The sequence below is a fragment of the Scleropages formosus genome, chromosome 10 (assembly GCF_900964775.1).
Source record: "Scleropages formosus chromosome 10, fSclFor1.1, whole genome shotgun sequence".
NCBI lineage: Eukaryota > Metazoa > Chordata > Actinopteri > Osteoglossiformes > Osteoglossidae > Scleropages > Scleropages formosus.
The window spans coordinates 11,659,007-11,679,800 of record NC_041815.1 but is presented as its reverse complement, the minus strand read 5'-3'; the positions used below and the strand labels follow the sequence as shown (position 1 = coordinate 11,679,800).

Sequence of the window (20,794 nt, the reverse complement as noted above, 5' to 3'; positions counted from 1 at the left end):
TACACAGAAATATGACTGCCATCATCACCCAACACAAACCTGGCTTGTTTGGTATGATAAAATATCTTAGTAAATTCTTATATTTTGACCTGGGTACTTTCAGTCCCCTCCAGTGTCTCCTCTTGACCAGGCCTATCCCCGATGCCTTTCTCATCCATGGCAACAGGTCAAGGACTTTCAATACACGAAAAAAATGTCAGTTTTCCTTTTCAAACAAATACTGAGTCACTGGAAAAGAACTGTCGCTTATTGGCTCATTATCACACAATGTATTAAATCAATGCAACGATATTTAAACCATTCTCAAATGGAAAAAAGAAACATCTCACTGTTGGAGAAATTTGCTGTTTCTTCCAATAAAACTGCAGATGTTTCCACCTAAACAAACAATGATCCTATGGCTACGTTTTTCTTCAACTTTATCAGAGGCCAAATTCAGAACCACACAATTCTCTCTTTTCAGTAACAGGAACAGAACAAAGCGGTTCTCCATAAGGCTGTGGTTTTTTGTCCCAATAAAAGCAATGCACTTTAATTCACAGCACTGCCATTATACAAGCAAGTGTCAAAGTTTAAAAACATCTTAAATGAACAACAACGCATTTGGAAATTAGTTAAAAAAAAAAAAAAAAAAAAAAATCTGAAATACAGAAAACTGAAATCTCAGGTGTGTTACACAGTTTTTCTTTTTTTTTTTTTTTTACAATAGGTCAAGAAATAGGAAATTCCAGTCTGTAAAGGAGACGTACAATTTAAAAATGGTTCCAGTATAGACATACTGTATAGATGAGAACTGCCAGTCAATCTACTATAGTGTCTTGGAGATGTAAAAAGAAAAAATAAATGTGTACATATAAAGTACACTCCATTCTCCAGGGCAGTGTGAAACTCAAGAGTTCAGAGTATTTACAGTTCAAACGTACTCACATTGTTCATTTTTAATTTTTCTGAGTCTGCAATAAGTGGATCCGGTGGCAGATCTGGTACACATTATTAGTCAGAGTCAGCAGCAGGGAAAACATCAATGTCTTCTCAACCTGAAAGACATGGCCCTCACTCTAAATGAGTGATTACAGAAGGGCAGAAAAGTTTTGGAACCAATAACCCTGGAAGGCCTAACAATCTTGGCTAGTATATAATGAACCAGAAAGTTGTGCGAATCTGGAAACAAGGAAGAATTTACTATTCTATAACAGACACTGACTAAAAGGTCATGTCTCCAAGAAAAAGATGGTAAGGGCATGTTCTCACAGTTGATGTCTTAACTCACTTTATGTAATCAGACCTATTAAAGCAAATAATTCTGTATAAACCTGACAATGACTCCATTCTCATCTTTATGAACAGATATTACTAAAACAAGCAGAACACCAAAATATGAAAGAGATTTCTCACCCTGCTGGAGGTTTGACTTTTTGTCTTCAATTTCTATATAAAACAGCTTCCAGAACTTCACATGGCTTGTAAAAACAATACAAAATCTAAAGTAATATAAGCGGTGTTGACATGATACATGCAGGTGTCCTGGTCCTCTCCAGATTAAGGCACCAGAGGTTTGGAAACATCTTTTTCTTTGGAAGGCCGTTGGTGTGCGTGCATACAGCAGACCCAAAGTAGGAGAGCACGGCTTTCTTCATGCTTGAGTACTTGTTATCTTTTGCAGCAAAGGTATCTGTTGGGAGAGGAGAAACTGCAAGTCATCAGTAAGAGGATACAGAGTCCTCTGTATGAGATACTTGGAAAAACAGGGAAGTATTCTACCAAAAGTATCACCAGCAGCCATGATAATGAACAACAACAACAACAACAACAACAACATGTATGAATGCACAGTAGTTGTGGAAATTGATGATTAATCAGATAATATCGCAATAAACTGGAGAACACATTTTTACCTGTGCCACCAGATGCTGTACCTGTGAGCACAATGCATGGGCTTTAGTTCTGTTGTATAAAGTATTAAAGATGTAGAGCTCAAAAAAATGTCAACAAGCAACAAAAAATTGTGTATCTTGCAGACTTCTGACCATTCAATAGTCATTTCTTAAAATTTGTATTATGCATCTTCTAGCTACAGTTCAGTCAATGAATATGAGACACAGTAAGCAACATAAAATATATAAAATGTCTTATGGTTGTACAAAATTTTACCAAGTAGCTTTTATAGTGTAAAATCCTCTTGTTCGTCAATCCCCATTTGAAAAGAAAAGGTTCTCTGGACACATACCTTAGTCAGGTCAACTCCTGTAAGGGCATTCACAGACACAGGCAGCTCTGCCAGGAGACGATTCACCTCCCCAGTGATGCGGCTCCCTTCCCCACTCAGGATGACAATCTCATTGGTCTTGGCCAGTGGGGCAGCGACCTTGGCAGCAATCTGAATCAAGAAAAGAAAAAAAAAAAAAAAAAAAAAAAAAAAAAAAAACAACAACCAAAACTGTCTGAGTACTCCATCTTTCAACATGTGACTGCAAGGTAAAGGGACAGCTGGTATGGTAATTGCTAGAGCTGCTAACTCTGGACTCTGGACATAAAGGTGGCAGATTCAAATCCCACCTCTGGCTGTAGTACCCTTGAGCAAGGTACTTACCCCAAAATTGCTCCAGCAAAAAAAAAAAAAAAAAAAAAAAAAAAAAAAAAAAAAACTGTATAAATGGGTAAATAATTTTACATGCCTTAAGACTGAAAGTAGCTCTGGAGAAAAGCATCAGCCAAATGAATAAATGTAAGATATATAGAAAGCAACAAACGACTACAAGAAACAAAAAATATTTCTCATAGCATTAATGTGGGACTCCAGGCAAATTATCAAAGGTAACTGGTGAAATGGCAAACAGTGGGCGTTTCATAATTCATTAGCAAACATTAACCTTTGGCAGAGCCTCGAGGACGAGAGCTGTTTTGGCTGCCTCTCCATATTGCTGGTAGGCCTGTGCCTTCAGCCTCATCTTCTCAGCCTCTGCTTTCCCTACAGCCTCGATGGAGCCAGCCTCAGCCTCCCCTACTCGCCGGATCTTCTCTGCCTCCGCCTGGGCAGTCAACACTTTCTTGATCCTTCAGAAGATGAGCAGAAAGCAATTCAAAAGTAGTCAAAGGTATTGCGAGTCAGATAATTGTGTCCCTTTGTATTTTGTTATCAACAGGAGGTTCTCTTTGAAGATGCATTAGGATTCCAATGGCTCTTTCTGTACGATTTACCTCACTTTGCAGTGAAACTGAAGGATATATCGTCCAAACATTTAAGTATGCTTTACACACGGGTTGTCAAAACGTCTTACAAAGAAAGTCAATCCCAGTGTACATAAACTCCACATCCACTCTAAAAAAATGTTATAGTAAGTTGTGGCTCCTTTCCTGTTGCGTAGATTGTTTGATTTGCAACTACAGATGCTCCTCAACTTCCGATTTTTTGACTTTACGATGGTGAGCTGGCAATAGACATTCAGTAGAAACCAAACTTCGAATTTTGAATTTAAATTTTTTTTCCCAGGCAAGCGATATGCGGTGCGAGACTCTCTTGCAATGCTGGGCAGCGGCAACAAGCTGCATCACCCAGTCTGCCACACGGTTGCATTTTGTGCATCCATAATTTCACATAAACGCCCATCTGTCTCTCCTGCTACCGGTGGGAAGAAGAAGAAGAGGGCAATTACTCTTGAGGAGAAACCCAAGATAATTGCCCAGCATGAAGGCGGCAAGCCCATAATGGCCATCACACATATGCTAGGCTATGATGTTTGGTAGGTTAGGTGTATTAAATGCATTTTCGACTTACAATAGGTTTCGCAGAATGTAACCCCAGGTTGGGGACCACCTGTATTCACTACCAAGGAAATAAGCTCTCTTTGCTTTCTAACCAGAACCTCATTGTCTGCATTGGCAACAGAATATCAATCATTTAAACAACTGTTAGACACCATTTACCTTGCTCCAATAAACTAGACATTTAACTTATCGAGCCAAGGTGTGCTATCATCTAATTCTGATGTCCTTGACGAAACACTGTCTAGCTAGATAACTATCAAATCAGCTACAGACGCGCGCACGCACGCACGCACGCACGCACGCACGCACGCACGCACGCACGCCGTCCAAAGCCGCTCATCCCAAGTGGGGTCACAGCGAACTGCAGCCTAACCCAGCAACACAGGGTGCAAGACTGGAGGGGGAGGGGACACACCCAGGATGGGACGCCAGTCTGTTGCAAGACACCCAAAGCAGGACTCGAACTCCAGACCAGCCAGAGAGCGGGACCCAGCCAAGCTTGCTGCGCCACCGCACCCCTTCAAATCAGCTAGACTGAGTAAAAGAAGTTCAAATAATGTGACTAAACAGCTGCTTAACTTGCAGGCTGTGGTCTTTCAAGTAAGTTTTTCTTCAGTATTGTTTTTGACTATCCTACTCACAGCGGGGCGCGGTAGTGCAGCGGGTTTGGCCTGTGTCTTGCAGCAGACTGGCGTCCCGTCCTGGGTGTGTCCCCTCCTCTCCAGCCTTGTGCCCTGTGTTGCCAGGTTAGGCTCCGGCTTGCTGCGACCCCGCTCAGGACAAGCGGTTTCAATCTCTGTGTGTGTGTGTGTGTGTGTGTGTGTTCTACCCACCTCTGCATAACATTAATATGTTTTCAGTAAGAAAACTAAGTGGCTAACTATATATCAATTTGAAAGAAGTGCAGTTTTTAAATACCAATTATGTACAATCTAAAAATACAATAACAAAATCAACATTACTCAAATTTTAAAGTTTTCTTTGCAGATCATGTTTGATGTTAACAGTGTTTAAGGCTGTGGCTGACTGCCTGCTGTAGCATCCTTGACCTAAGAATTTAATCTAATTTGATCTAGTAGGTTATCCATCTGTACAAATGACTAAAGTCCCTTTGGAGAGATGTGTCAGCTAAATGAATAAATGCAGAAGTATGAATAAATGCTTGTGCAATTACCTGAGGTAAGCGGGCTGTCTACTTTGTGCAAAACCAAAGCATGCAGCTCATAAATTCTCATTGGAACCTGCAAAAACCATTATCTGAAGGACTGTGAAGGAATGCCTGGTCTAAGGAGCAAATCTGTATGGATGTTCAGGAACTGGGAGGAATTGGAGGGAAGATCTTACTTGTGCCCCTCAGCCAACTGCTGCATCTTATAAGCCTCAGCTTCGGCAGGCCTCTTCACTGTGGCAATTAGCTCTTTGTCTGTTCTGACAATTTCCTTCTCCTCAATGGTTATCTGCTTCTTCCTCTGTACAACCTCAATCTCAATCTCCTCCAGTCGGATCTTCTGTTGTTCCTTAGCCGCTTGTAGTTCATAGGCCAGCTGAGCCTCGGCTTTCTGATAAAAGGAGCAAAGGAAGGAGACAAGGACTAAATGTTACTGTTTGTGCTAAATTTTGGGTGTGCCCCTATAAAAAGGACTTCAGACTGTTTTACATACAAATTAAGAGATGACTAATTCTATGAGTGGCAATTTAAATTAAGTCATAAATACCTTTGTGTTTACTTCCTGGTTAAAAGCAGCTTTCTGCATTTCCAGTTCCCGTTTAGAGTCAGCCATTTTGGTGTCAGCCTGGAACTTAACATCCATCATTTCCTTCTTACATTCAGCTTCCTGGATAGAGAAAGGGGAATGGAAAAAGAAAGAGATTATGCCTTTTTTCTCAGTTAATTTTCAGACAAGAACACCACAGAGGCAGAGTTTGTGAGAGTTTGGGTTCTAATAGACTCCAAAGTATTTGAAGACGAGAATAGGTTATATTCAAAAACGGGGACTGATCAATTGTTGTTAATGATTACAAATCTAGCCAGGGGCCATGACAATTAAAATCCCACAAGACTGAGCTGCTTATATGGACTCTTAAGATACAGAGTTTCCTTACCCTAATTCCAGCATCTCTCTCAGCTTCAGCCACGCCAATGTCAGCATCCCTTCGCACTGCTGCTGTTTGAGTCTTCCCTAGAGAGCTTAGATACTCCACCTTGTCATAGACATCCTACAAAACAAACACAACATACACACATGGCATCATAATTCTTCAAAATTACATCCGCCAACATCATCTTTGTAGCTGCAAGGCAGAAAACCCTAGTTTAAGGGGGGGGACAAACCTAGCACTTTTGTCTGAGTCACTTCTCGTGTCCACAAAGATCATATAATTTTCAGTGACAACAGTTGTTGAAATAACTGAATTAATATATTTTTACTTTTTAACACTGTAGAACCCCAAAAAAATAGGAAGGGCAATGCTTTACTCAAGTTTGATTTCTCTAGAAAAGCAATTTATAACTTAAAAACTTAAAACTAGTGTGGCTGTAATTATTTTCAAGTCTTTAACCATTTTAGAGTTTTAAAGTGAGAGGTTAACAAGGAGCATTTGCAAAAATATCAGGCCAAATTGAGTGATAAAAATTATATATACAGGGGATCACACATTCTACAAAAAATGCTGATATTTCTACATAACATTAAAAAGTCCAGAAACATCCAGTTCGACAAAAGCATGGAGCACTCAGTATTTAGCACAGAATTTCATTACTTAGGAAATGTCATTAACCAAAACATTTTTACTTATTTATACAACCAGGATATTTAGACTAGATCAATTTAGGGCAGAATTTGTGAGGAAAGGACGTAGAAAACAAAAGTACAAAAAGTGGAAAAAAAAAAATTAATGTTTTTTGATTGGATTTTCTTTTTGCTTTGTCAGGTGCTTCTAGATATCACCCAAATATACACACTGCACTTGCTACAGTGTGTTACGTTTATGTTAATTTATTTAGCAGACGCACACAGACTGAGCGGGGATGTAATTATAATATTTGACATATGCAGGTCGAAAGTTTGGACACATCTGATTGAATGTGTTTTTTATAATCTTTAAGACATTTTGATCTAAATGCTTATGTTTAAAAACTTGAAATTTGTTGCAAAGATAAATATAAATAGGAAAGTTGATGTCAATTAATTAATTTGTTTTGAAAACAAAAATTTTTAATTTAAAAATGTTTTTTAATGCCCCCAAACAAGTACTTTTTCTTTAAAATGTGGGCGGCACAGTGAGTAGCACAGTGCCTGGGTAGTAAGAGTGGGTTCGATCCTTGCTTAGTTTGTGTGGAGTTTGCATGTTCTCCCCTTGTCTGTGTGGATTTCCTCCAGATGCTCCGTTTCCTCCCACAGTAAAAGACATGCTTTTCAGGTTCACCCATAGTGTATGAGTGACAGAGAGAGTATTTCACTGATGTATGGTTGAGTGACCCATTGTAAGTAATATATCTAGCAGTGTAAGTCACCTTGTTGAAAAAGGTCTGAGGGCTGGTAACACTACACAGAGTTCACTGGAAGTCGCCTTGGAGAAAAGTGTCTGCTAAATAAGTGTAAATGTAAAACTATAGTGAAATTTAAAACTCTGCATTTCATTATCCCTCTACACTTGTTCAGTTGCTCCGGTTTCCTCCCACAGTAAAAAGACATGCTGTTCAGGTCCCCCATAGTGCGTGACTGACACAAAGAGAGTGTATTTCACTGATGTATGGTTGAGGGACCCATTGTAAGTAGTGTATCTAGCAGTGTAAGTCACCTTGGTGAATAAGGTGTGTGGGCTGATAACACTACCTAGAGTTCATTGGAAGTCGCTTTGGAGAAAAGCATCTGCTAAATAAATAAATGTAAATGTGTGTGTGTGTGTGTGTGTAAATTTAAACAACCCTAACACAGCTAACACACAAAATGTCAAAATTTCCATGCCACACATTCACCTTGATGGTGAAGCTAAGGATTTCGATACCCATCCGACCAACATCAGGAGCTGCCACCTCTCGCACCAGCTGGGCAAACTGATCCCTGTCCTGGTAGATCTGCTCCACAGTAAGGGTTCCTGTTGAGAAGAGAAACATTCATACTTACTACTTTACCTTGAAGAAGGTTGGTGTATGGTTGTCTATAGATACATCTGGAAACTTAGAAATACCAGGCAAAAAGGAAATTTCCACAGATGACATGTTCACTTACCCAAGATGGAACGCAAATGCCCTTCTAGTGTTTGCAGAACTACACTTTTAATTTCCATCACAGACTTCCCCAGAAACTGCTCGCAGGCAATGGCCAGCAGATCTCCATCTGTCATCACTTTTACCTACGAAGGGTGACATGAACTTGGTCAATAATTTTACAATGACAGACTAATTACAGCTGTGGAAACTTCTAAACTTGCTAAAATCAAAAGCAATTACCTGACTACTGTTCTGCACATGATTAAAAGCAGGAAATGTCATCTAATTTTTATAGCACAGTGAAAGACATAGCTTATTTTAACTTAGCTGCATTACTACATGCTGAATAAACACAGTCACATAATCACAAAAAGACTATGCAAATAAACAGAAAAAGATTATGCTTAAAGACAAGGGTTAGTTTTGCTTGTATCAGTTTAATGTAACATGTTATTTGTCACAAAACAGTACCATTTCACCTGTGAACTGCAAGCGTCAATAAAATTAATAAATGTAAATGGTTACTGCTCAGAAAAAAGGCTGTACACTTCGTTCTCTATAAGACCAGTGTTCCAGTTCTTAGGTAGACACTAGAGACAAACAAATAATTATACTACATCAAACCCCTATGTCTTGAATGCATTCACTGTGAATGGCACCATTGCTCATCTTGGTGAGATGTTTAAACTGAGTTTTCCTTGTTTGGAAGAAAGGAATGTAGAGATCAATATCACAGGACATATTTTCACAAGACTGCTCACATGCGCTATTGTTTGTCGAGTCCATTTAAACTCTTGGTGACCACATTATCTATGTTCTTGAGTGCCTACACAATGTTCTGTCCTGTACTCGGGGCAGCTGATAGCATAATGGTTAAAAGTGCTCCCATTGGACTCAAAGGACACATGTTGAAATCCCACTTCCAGCTGTAGAACCCTTGAGCAAAGCACTTGCCCTAAAAGTGCTCCAGTACAATCTACCCAGTTGTAAAAATGGGTAAGTAATTGTATATACCTTAACACTGTAAGTCACTTTGGAGAAAAGTGTCAGTTAAAAGAATACATGTCAATGTACTTGTGGCCTTAATCTTTCATTTCAGCAGCTAACAAGCCCTTTTTCCAGTTAGCCTTTTATCGCAGTTACCATAAAGTTAAGTATAAGCGATTGTTTAGTGAAAATATCAAGAAAATTAATGACAATGATGAAATTAGTCTAATCAAGTGGTTTTAATAAACCACTTTTACCTGTTTCAGGAGTTTTATTACACTTGGTATAGCAGCAAATTACTAGCTAAGCAAACCTATAAAAAATTGGATATATATTTTATTATCATATTACCAATAAAAATTTTAAGGAGAACATTCTAAATTTCATCAATCCTTGATTATTTTTCAAATATTTCATGTCTGGATTTGACTATCAAGCTTATGCCCAAAAACTGAAACTGAAAGCTTCTTTCCAAAGCGTGATTGTCATATGTGGGTGTACTGAAGCAATATCTTGCATATTTAAGTTTTAAAATTCTCAGGTTTAACAAGTTTTGTAAGATGATTTTTTTATACCACTGTAATTGGTACTCATACCATCAACTAGCTGATGGCACACACAGGGCACACACACATTTATACTCAAAGGACAATCACTAGTTCACTTGAAATACATGCCTTTGAACTGTGGAAGGAAACCAGAGCACCCAGTGGAAGCTAATAACCGTGGGGGAACATGCAAACAAGAAAAATGCAAACTCTACACAAACTGAACATTGAGCAAATATGCCCAATCTCTGCACCACCTGCTGTGCTACCATGACTTCATGAAAACAATTTGAAGAAACACAAGGAGGGTATTTTAATGAAGTGAAGATTTACCTGTGCCACCCCAGTGACAGTAATGGCTACACCCTCAGCGGTCTCTACATCCTCACACTTTGGTTGCAGAGTCATTATTTCAAGCGTAATCCTGTATAGAATATAATACTAAAAATGAACAATGTCCTGTAAAAGGCAACTGATTACATTGAACAATGATTGTTTCATGATAAGAAAATACTTCTCCTAGCATCCATTTACCATTCCTCATGTAGCTGAAGATTTGCAAATATCAGCCTAATTATAATAACTTCCGGTAAGCGTTTGGCTCCTTTTTCTTATGGGTTTTCAAGCTGAGCCATGAAACTATTGAAAGTTACTGGAAAATTTATTGCATGGGTTGCAATTCAGGTATTAACAGACTGGTAAAACTTACAGACTTACCTCTGTGTGTCTGAGACAAACCACCACGCCCAGGCCCAGCCACCAACCACGTATGTCTTCTGATCTGAGCCACAGCATCCACCTGTGGGTTGAAGGCAAAAACAAAACTGATGCAGAAATTTCTTGCTGCATTCAGGACAACTGCAAAACCTAGATGCTCCCTGCACAAAATGATGTATTTCTTGTTTGCATTTCCATTCAGACATTTATTTATTAGAACAGATTTTAAGTCAGTCCTATTAACCTTCTGGTATGATAATAACTAGTGGATTAAAAATGTGAAAAAATTAATAAATCGATCTAGGTATTGCATGAATTACTGCCTGAAGCATTATTACAAATCTTTATACTGACATGTTGGAGGTGAAAGACTGTTCTGAACAAGCAGTTATATCTCCGAACTTCAAGTACCAGTCCATGTAAATATGTATAGTTTTATTTTTTCTTTAAATAGTTTGATTTTCATTGAGTCTGATTTTGTAAACCATCTGTTCATGTATATTACTCTGATTTAATCTATATTGTTTCATCTAAGGGGGTGCGGTGGTGCAGTGGGTTGGACCGCAGTCCTGCTCTCCGGTGGGTCTGGGGTTCAAGTCCCGCTTGGGGTGCCTTGCGGCGGACTGGCGTCCCGTCCTGGGTGTGTCCCCTTCCCTCTCCGGCCTTACGCCCTGTGTTGCCGGGTAGGCTCCGGTTCCCCGTGACCCCGTAAGGGACAAGCGGTTCTGAAAATGTGTGTGTGTTTCATCTAATAAAAATAATTCCACACATGTAACTGTGAAACATTGTTTTGATTTTGTGGTTGTATTTGTTTACATTTGATATTGCCATAAATGTAAGGTAACCTTCACTTAAAGAATTTCTACCTTTATGCATTTTAACTGTTATTGGCCAGTTCAGATATCAGTAAAACCCTTGTTATACAGGTTTAAAAATAACAAAAATCCACAGTCTATGCAAATTTTAAACTATGTTTATGACACACCACCATTGGTAAATTATTCTTATTACACAATGATCTTTTTTAATTTGTTAGTTGAACACATTTACATGATGCATTTCTTCAAATCAATTTACATGTACAGTGTTGATCTATTTACAATTATTTACCCATTTATACAGCTAGGTAATTGTACTAGAGCAATTTTGCATAAGTACTTTCCTCAGGGGTACAGCAGCCAGAGGTGAGATTCAAACCTGCAACCTTTGGGTCCAAAGGCAGCAGCTCTAACCACTAAACTACTAGTTGTCCCAACAACCCCCTAAAATGAAACATTTGGCCTCCTTGGAGAGAATTAACAATTCAAGTCAGGTAATTTTTTAGGCCATTCCTCCAGGGCATTCAGCAACTTTCCTAGGTTTGTCTATCCCTCTTAGCAAGGTCTAGCTTGCAACAACTGTTCCATTTTGCCAATAATATTTCTTTGTTTGGTATATGCGGTCATTATTTTTGAGATGGTTCCCCTTAATACATCAAATAATTTTTACAGTTTTTGCAAAGCATGCACCTGCAATTCGGGCACTGACTTTTTGGTGTCTTTGGAACCTTAGCTCCCTCATGCTGCTTTGAAAAAGTGTTAACTGTCAGACCTCTTTTATACCTCACACATACTGCTAACTAGGCAATAATCCTAATCCAACTCAAATTTGCAGCTAGATTTGTAATTACCATTTAGTTATTTCAAAGTTTAACTCCCTTTTAATGTGGTGTTTCAGATACTTTAAATACCACCTGTATTATAGCTTTAGCCAAAACTAGAACAGAATGAAGCTTGCAACTAAATTGTGGGATGTTAGAATTATTAAACTTCAGATGATTTTGAAGTACTTGTAAAAGGGTCTTTGGATTTACAAACCAGTAAAGTTATAGACTTCCAGTTTCAACTGTGACTGCAAGTTCAGGAACCAGCGTAATGTTAATGTGCAGTTCAAGCAACATTACACTAAACTATATACCCAAGAATCCACTGCTCAAGTGACTTAAAATTACACTAAATTGTCCAGACTTTTCAGATTTAAGGCCCTCTCTTTCCCAAAGAATCACAAAATCAGTTCTGAGCTTCTCTCAGAATGTCAAGTATCTGAAGCAATAAAGTTATAACAGGGAGCGTTATTTCCGCCCTTAAATTTAAGGTTGTGATAGGTTGTGTGTGGTTATGCCCATTCTCAAAGGCTGACAGCAATACTGGAGCACAGCTTATTACAGAAACACGGACAATGTGCAACTAATCATTAACTGAGGGACTATAAATCGTTTGACTGAAGTAGAGAAAGAGAAGCTTTGTTTTCAAAGGGTCTAGTTGTGACAGTCGTGTGTGCTCTGCTGAAGCCCTAAGTTCAGTTTAAATGGTACTTTTATTCTCATCTGTTCAGTCTGGGTTTTTTGGTTTCTTCCTGTCAGAGCTATATTTATCTGATGTAACAACTGTATCATTTCTGTGCAAAACACTTACTACCACCCTCTGTATCCCTACTACAATAAACACAAATCCTCTAGACCCTGACTGTTACTACCCTTTCATCTTCACACACAGAGACAGTTCTAGATTCAGTTATAGCACTAGAACATATTGGCTTTATTAAGGGAACATTGCAAAAGGAAGAACTGGGTACAAATTTAATTTTTTGGACATTTTCATTTCTTTATCAACATTACACAGCTGCTTTATATCTTGCATAAATCCTCTAGTACAATGAGACACTTATGTCTTTGAATGGAGGAAAAACATTCAACCAGGCAGAATGGACTTATCCCCTCTACTGGATGGAGAAATTTGATTTTGGTTCCAACTTCATTTCTTGGACAAAACATTTTATTGCTCTCCTGCAGTCTTGATTCAAACTAATCATTTCCCCATCTAAATACTTATTAGCCTTTCATGGCACGAATCAAGGTTGCACTCTGTACCCATTTCAGTTTCCTTGCAACTGAACCCCTAGCAACATCCTACCCAAGGCAGGATACAGCGTAGTGGTTAGAGCCACCACTGCTGGATTGTCAGTTTCTGCTATAGTACCCTTGAGCAAAAAAACTTACTCTGAATTGTTTCAGTTAAAAAAATAACAACAACCAGCTGTATAAATGGATAAATCATTATAATTACACTAACATTGTTAGCCTCTTGGAGAAAAGAGTCTGCTAAATTAATACATGAAATGGAAAGTAGATTTCCTTGCATACTAATCTGTACACATATACAATCCTTTCTAAAGGACTCATGTTTTATCAGTTTGGGAACATTCTGTTAGTGTCAGGGTATAAAAATCAACATAAGTAGTGGCGAGTTGAGGTTTACTAGACCAGCAGAAACATGACTTAGCCCCACGGTCAAACCTCCCACTGTTTATGACTGGTCAGATCAACTGAGTTAAGGTGAATAATCTTCCTGATTATTCCAGTTTTTCTACCCAAGCATTTGTTACTGTTAATTCCTAAACATCCTAATTTATTTCAAACAAAACACACATTTTCTGAACTGCTTGTCCCATACAGGGTCGTGGGGAATTGGAGCCTAACCTGGCAACACAGGGCGTAAGGCCAGAGGGGGAGGAGACACACCCAGGACGGGACACCAGTCCGTCGCAAGGCACCCCAAGCGGGACTCGAACCCCAGACCCACTAGGGAGCAGGACCTGGTCCAACCCACTGCGCCACCGTGCCGCCTTCAGACAGAACATCCCTTGTATATACAGATATCTTAGTTTTCTTAAAATAATTTGGTTAATTAATTCTTCACACATTCCCCACTGGCATCAACTATGCCTTTCCTTCTGGTCTTTTATTTCACATTTTACAGCTACCACAACAAGAAACTGTGCTCTCTCTGATCTTTTTGATTAGCTATCTCCTAAATTTAACATTCCAAAATTTCATTTTTACAGGTACTTACAACTAAGGCATTTTGTTCAGAATTTAACCCCCCATTTTCCTTAAGCTACATCCTGCTGCACAGTTCCATTTTGTTTATTAATTAGACCCTTCTAAAAAGCACGCAGAACCACTTGAAAATACATTTGCACTGTTTGACCACTAAAAGTGGCCTGGGAGAAGTCATCGGCTGACTGGTCACGAGCTTTCAGTAAGGTGCATACTTCCTCTATCTGTGTGCACCATAGTTTAATACAGTTTCATATTTTGAACTTAATTTTCTCCATATGTCTAAAACTACACTAACTGATATTTACCTCTGATACAGACCCCTTGACATAAAAATGCATGTTTTTTTCCTCACAAATTCAAAAGATTATGTGACTAATAGATCTTTCTTTTTTGAGATTAGTGCAAGCAAACTGACATTGTAAGCAATGAAAACAACTAAAAACTACTTAACAAAAGCAGTGATGTTAGAAATAACATACATAGAAATAATGGAACTACAAGGAGGTGAGGAACAAGGTGGTTTTGATGATAGTATGCACAGGCAATTTAACAACAGGCATGTTTAAATTTTAAATTCATGGAGTCCATCACTTTGCTCACATATAATGACTATCAGCTTGCGGACCACTTCACTCACATTTGCAGGTGCTTCACTTACCACACTTTTCAGAACCACTGATGCAAGGAAATCATTGCTCCTCTGAGGCACAAGTTTTAGTCCACTCTAAGCTAAGCCACATTCTAGGTATCAGTATTTGATACACGGTACTCTGTTTCAATTCCACAAATATCATTAATAATCTTTGGTATCCCCCCTGTGGGATTTTATCCACAAATAATGACCCAATTGCCTTTGTGACTGTACTGGCATGCTGCCTCATATTAAGAGACTGGGCAAGCAGAATCCCCCCCCTCTTCACATGTGCATTGGGTCATTGGCTCATAAGTTTTTTTTTTTTTTTTTTCCCAAGACTGAAAATAGTCACACATTGCAGATTTCCTCAATGGAATATTTTGCTATTTGTCTGTCCACATACATCAAATTAACATCTCTATATGATCATAGATGAGTAGATGTATAGTTTACCATTACTACCTGGAATCTACTTACACTTCTAAATGCTTCCATTTGTTTGTCTTGCTTTCCCCACTTTTCTCTTTTTAATTGTTTACTGGAAGTTTGTTTTCAGGGTAGGTGGGAGGGTGAGTTTTGCCTTGTTGCATAAAAGGGATTATGGTTAATACAAGCATCCCTCAATTTACAAACTCTTTTTCAAATATATTTTGAGGCCTTTGATTGTCCCCATCCCCCACCCCAAAAAAAGTATAACAAAATTTATCTGAAGTATGTCCCAAAAAAATTGCATATTGCATTCATTTGAAGCGGAAGTAATGTACTGTACTTAGTACATAAGCATACAGATTTTTCCATCTGTTCAGTTAGGAATGTTGCTTTAAACAGAATGGGGAATCATGGGAAGTGTATGAAGTTCCACACATGTATGTGGGAAATGCTGCATTATTTTATTTATTGGAATGATTGTGGAGAAAGCACAGCAATTAGCAGGAAAAGTTTAGCTGATGGTTTTTTTTTTTTTTTGAGTATTTCTGCATTTCAGCAGCAGTGCGCAGTGTCAGAAAGTTGTTCACAATAAATTTGATGCGCTCACTGGATCTCTGCTTGATTTTATTGTTGACCCTGTAGAGAGCTGATCAATAAATAAGAAAAAGCAGGAATGAATTAAGTCACAGCAATAACTCAGGCTCTGGAGTTTTCAGTAGAGGCTGTACTGAGTTTCTTGAGCATGGTCTGCAGCAGGACAGGTAACAAGTGTAATACACTTCTGAATTGTTTTCAGAGATGTACATTGCTTTGGAGAAGAGCCTCTTACTAAATAAACAAATATAAATGCAAATGTAAGTGTTGAACCCATGGGCTGATAATTATATTGGCATTTCACAGTGTTCTAGTGATATTTGGCAAAACTGGATTAGGGTTTTTAAGTGAGCTGGGAACTCTATTATTTTGCCTATCATAACAATTGGAAACAGCAGGGCTCTCAGTATCCAAAATTTCATTACTGAAATAAGCTTACAGTGTGTAATGCACAAAAAAGTTATTTCATTTATTGAAGGAAGCCATTTCATTTGGTAAATTAAGAAGGGTTTATGAGAAATGCTGAATTTGGTAAGTATTCACCGAAACGTTCACCGTTATACGGCGTTATATACTTTAAAATAGGCATGCCACCATCCTTCTTCATGCGTATACATTCCTGAGGCTGAGCCACTAACTGTGTACTCATATAACAGAACAGGCCTGGAAATAAGATTTATACGATACTTCAATAGCGTTTTTTTAAATAAAGTTTCCACATAAAACAATGAGAATTGAGAAAACGATGAGCAGAGATTTAAGCGTTTTCTAACAGGCACTTACTGTAAATAACACCCTGCGCGACCACCACTTGAAATCAATTCAAACTGCGCATGCGTGAAATAAGACAGGCGTTGGACACTCCACGAAAAATAACACCTAACCTCTCCGCGAGCCCCCCACCCCGACACTAAGTCCAGCCTCCTCACACTCCACAGTAATTTGAGGAAATGGACGTCTTCCACCGGAGTCCTTCGAGGGACGCTTATATATATATATATATATATATATATATATATATAAAATAATGCAGTTATCTGGGTTATTCAGCGTGAATGATACTCCACGCCCATTTGATTTGTGATGTGTAGTTAAATTCCCCCATCTCCGTAATATATCCAGGGACAAGAAGTTCACTCACGTATCACTGATCGTCAGCCATCCACACACAAGTAAACACAGCTAACTCATTCAATTGATACGCGACATTGTGCTTAAACGTGGAAACTAACTCATTACCAACATGATTCAGTGTAAAAGAAAACGATAATTTTCTTGTCAAAATTCACCTGAATCAAATGTTGTTTTGTCGTTTATTTCGCAAGTCACTCATCTAAAATGGTCTTTTAAATTTTTAACCATACTCAAATGGTAATTTTAGAAAACTGAAAACAACGAAACCGAAGTGCGAAGGTGTTGTTGATGTTCGCTGAACGAGAATGTTTACCTGAGACCACAAGGGCTTCATTTGGTCCGACCGTGTGACAGTTGCCCATGTTTAAGCGACGTATTCCTTACGTTGAATGTCTGAGAATAAAATACTTGCACGAGCAGCTCCGTATGACGCGTATTACGTTCAATTGCTTCTTTGCAACAAAACAGGCACACCTTCTTCGAAAGACTTAAAGGCCCCGCCCAGACTTCCGCTGCTCCTTCTTCTTCGGTGGTTAATTGCAGACGTCTTCTGGACTCAAGGGCGCTTCAGGCGACGCGGAGGACCTATCGAAATCATTTGGGTTTTCTTACAGCTTATTAAATTAGGAAACGGCCACGGCAAGTACGTACTGTTAATTGTAATTTGAGTTATTTTTCAGAGAGTTTCGTCTTTGTTAACCAGTGGTGGATTCCAGACGTTTCGTCCGACTTTTAAGTGTTCGCGAACTTGATTATATTTCGCGAGCTGCCGGTCTTCAATAATAAAAGAGGGGATTTTTTTTTTTTGGACTACTACTACTACTTTGCGACCTCGAAGTCAGAGACTCGCTCGCAGGTTAGAAAATGTAAATAAATGTTCAGCATCATAGAAGTTTGTAATACGTGCATTATTCTAGTTTTATGTATACAACACTACAAAAATTATATATATAAAGATATTTATTAAGCTTTGCTGCCTAATGCGAAAAACCAGTAACAACACTGTCAACAGTACAGACGACGCGAACACAGCTGTAAACAATACTCAACGTTCAGTAATCATAAAGCATAGTGTATTAGCTTTTCCTACGGATCAGAATGGATTACCAGTCCACAAGCTGTCTGGTTCCACACACAGTTTGTTTAACTCGACAGGTAAACATTTTTCATCATTTCCGACCATACTTATTTTTGACAATATATAAATCCTAAAAACTGTCATGCCAATAATAAAATCTAATAAATAAACTCGTTAAAACCAACTATAAAGTATTACATAATAGGGTATTACAGTATTAGACGTGATTTTATTGATTATACACAAATTTACTATTGTATACAAAAGATATTTTTAAAAGCTCAAGTACGATAAAGAATTGTGGGATCTACGCAGCAATTTGCAGTGAACTTTGTACGAGAAACTTTGAACTGTAGTCTGGGGTCCAAAGCGTAGTCCTCCTACAGCTTCGGGAAGTGATACCCAAAAAGCAGGAAGTGAAGACCCTAGGGGTCAATAAATTACAGTATTCCCGAATTTAAGGAGTCGCGAGGGGGCTGCGCTCAAGCCGATTGTAATTAAGGCATCCAAATTGACAATACGGGACGGGACAAAGTGAACTTTGACATTTAGAAGAAAAATATCACAAAAAAAACAGTTTCTCCCGAAAAGTGATATAAATGCACTTTGAAATTAGTTTGAAAAAAAAGTGGGATAAACGGGATAGAATTTTTGTTTTCATTTTCACTAAGTCTTCACCCAAATTGCAACCAGTCACACTTTTGAATTTTACCTTTTGCTTATAATGTGGAGTAGAATGGTGGCACAGCAGGTAGCACTGGAGCCTCCCAAGTCCTGTGCTGTGGGTTTGGACCTTGTGAGTTACAAAATGTTTACCAGTTCACATGATTTTTTTCCCTGTGTGCTTCAGTTAAATTGCCCTTACCATGTATGTGTGAGCGAACGAGTGGGAGATTGCCTTGTAATGGACTGTCTGGCTTTTCTACAGCGTACCCTGTCTGAGTGGATACCGACAGTGGGGAATGCACACACACACAGTCTACAACCAGTTGTCCCAAGCAGGGTCGTGGCAAACCGGAGCCTAACCTGGCAACACAGGGTGGAAGGCTGGAGGGGGAGGGTACACACCCCGGACGGCACGACAGTCCGCTGCAGAGTACTGCTTGGGGTTCCTTGTGACGGACTGGCGCCCCGTCCTGGGTGGCGCCCCGTCCTGGGTGTCCCCCCCTCCCCCTCCCCCTCCAGCCTTGCGCCCCATGTTGCTGGGTTAGGCTCCAGCTCACCGCGAACCTGCTTGAGACAAGCGATTTCGGTCAATGTGTTTTTCTTTGTTACTTTGTTTTTAAATGGAAAAACTATTATAAGACCTCATGTCAAAGGGTCTGGAAAAACCCCATTTTAAAGCAATATACACACACACACATTTTCAGAACCGCTTGTCCCTTACGGGGTCACGGGGAACCGGAGCCTACCCGGCAACACAGGGCGTAAGGCCAGAGGGGGAAGGGGACACACCCAGGACGGGACGCCAGTCCGCCGCAAGGCACCCCAAGCGGGACTTGAACCCCAGACCCACCGGAGAGCAGGACTGCGGTCCAACCCACTGCGCCACCGCACCCCTGTAAAGCAATATATTATCAAGCAATATATTGTAATGACACTAAGGGAAGCTGATACAGTTCAATGTAAATAGTTGGTATTAGTTATTTCTGTACATAGTGTGGTGTTTTGTTTTGATTGGTTGTTTTATTGCTTATGTGTAGTTTGCCACAGGGGAATTCTGGGGAGTTAAAGGGATGACCCCCTAACCATTGTGTGGGGAAGAAGGGCTTACAGTGACCCAGGGGAACTCTCGAGTGTTCTGGGACCATTTGGTACTGGCTAGAGCATCTTTGTTAAGACTGCTAGTGAGAAGACATGTACATGGGCAATAAAGAGCACATTCCCGTTACCCTGGCTCCTGAGCCTGTCTCTAATAACTCCATGGGGGGATGCTACAATGTGTTTGGATAAGAGGTGTCAAATTAAATTCAGCTTCAGGATGAGGGTGGGCAAAGTGGTTCCAACAAATTAATTACTTTAGTTAAAGATAATTTCTGCACAGAACTATTTCCAGTCCCAATGTCAGCTCATGCAACAGTGAGACCTTGGTGGAAGCACATTTCAAACAAACAATAAGCAATGCTAAAGAAGACACAGAGCACTGGGGATATTGCTTTCCTTTGACCTTACAGTGTCTGATTTCTTCTCCTGTCCTTCTGTGTCAGTAAACTACTTTGCTTCCATATTCTCATTCCATCATCCTGAGAGCCTTGCCAACCTTTCTTCTTCAATGTGACTTTAGATACTTCTCTGTGACTCCTTTGGTCTCCACTGAACCGTCCGGATCAAGCCAAAACATTTCCTTCCCTCGAAAGGGAAGCCCAAATTTCTGGTCAGTTGTTTTGGGAACACAGAGAGAATGCACAAACTCTGTACAGTATGAGCTGGATTTGAACCTACGTCCAGCCTAAAAATTCAGGTACTGTGGATGCGAGTCTTGGCCACTGTGCCACCTAAAAGTCATGCATGGGCAGCAATAACACAATGTAGCAAGTTTTACTGTGTCGATTTAGCATTTTCCATTCAGTTTTGCGAGATTAAGCATACTTTTGGTATTGGTTCATACTATGTGTCAGTTTTAAAAAAATATTCTACATTTCTGAAATTGGCAAATTTTGGAACCAAGTTTCAAGCACCAAATATTCCAGTACCTTTTAGGATCTGATACTTTGTGGAATGTTCTGGTGCCCTCTAGAATACTCCAATGGCTGTAAGTACCAAATTAAAACTGACACTCTAGAACTAGTGATATTTTTATAATCAGTAAACTTTA

The 20,794-nt window shown here is 39.3% G+C and overlaps 1 protein-coding gene across 1 annotated transcript; it reads right to left on the bottom strand.

Moving 5' to 3' along the window:
* Nucleotides 1-673: 673 nt before the first annotated feature.
* LOC108938262 (flotillin-2a) lies at nucleotides 674-17,428 on the bottom strand. The gene is made up of 12 exons (XM_018758724.2): nucleotides 17,215-17,428; nucleotides 10,231-10,312; nucleotides 9,847-9,937; nucleotides 7,998-8,121; nucleotides 7,745-7,863; nucleotides 5,869-5,982; nucleotides 5,481-5,600; nucleotides 5,110-5,324; nucleotides 2,871-3,054; nucleotides 2,228-2,377; nucleotides 1,396-1,672; nucleotides 674-1,037 (listed from the first exon to the last, which is right to left on the bottom strand). Exons 1-11 carry the CDS (start codon nucleotides 17,261-17,263, stop codon nucleotides 1,634-1,636), a joined length of 1,287 nt encoding a protein of 428 aa, XP_018614240.1. The 5' UTR covers nucleotides 17,264-17,428; the 3' UTR covers nucleotides 674-1,037; nucleotides 1,396-1,633.
* Between the last annotated feature and the right edge of the window lie 3,366 nt (nucleotides 17,429-20,794).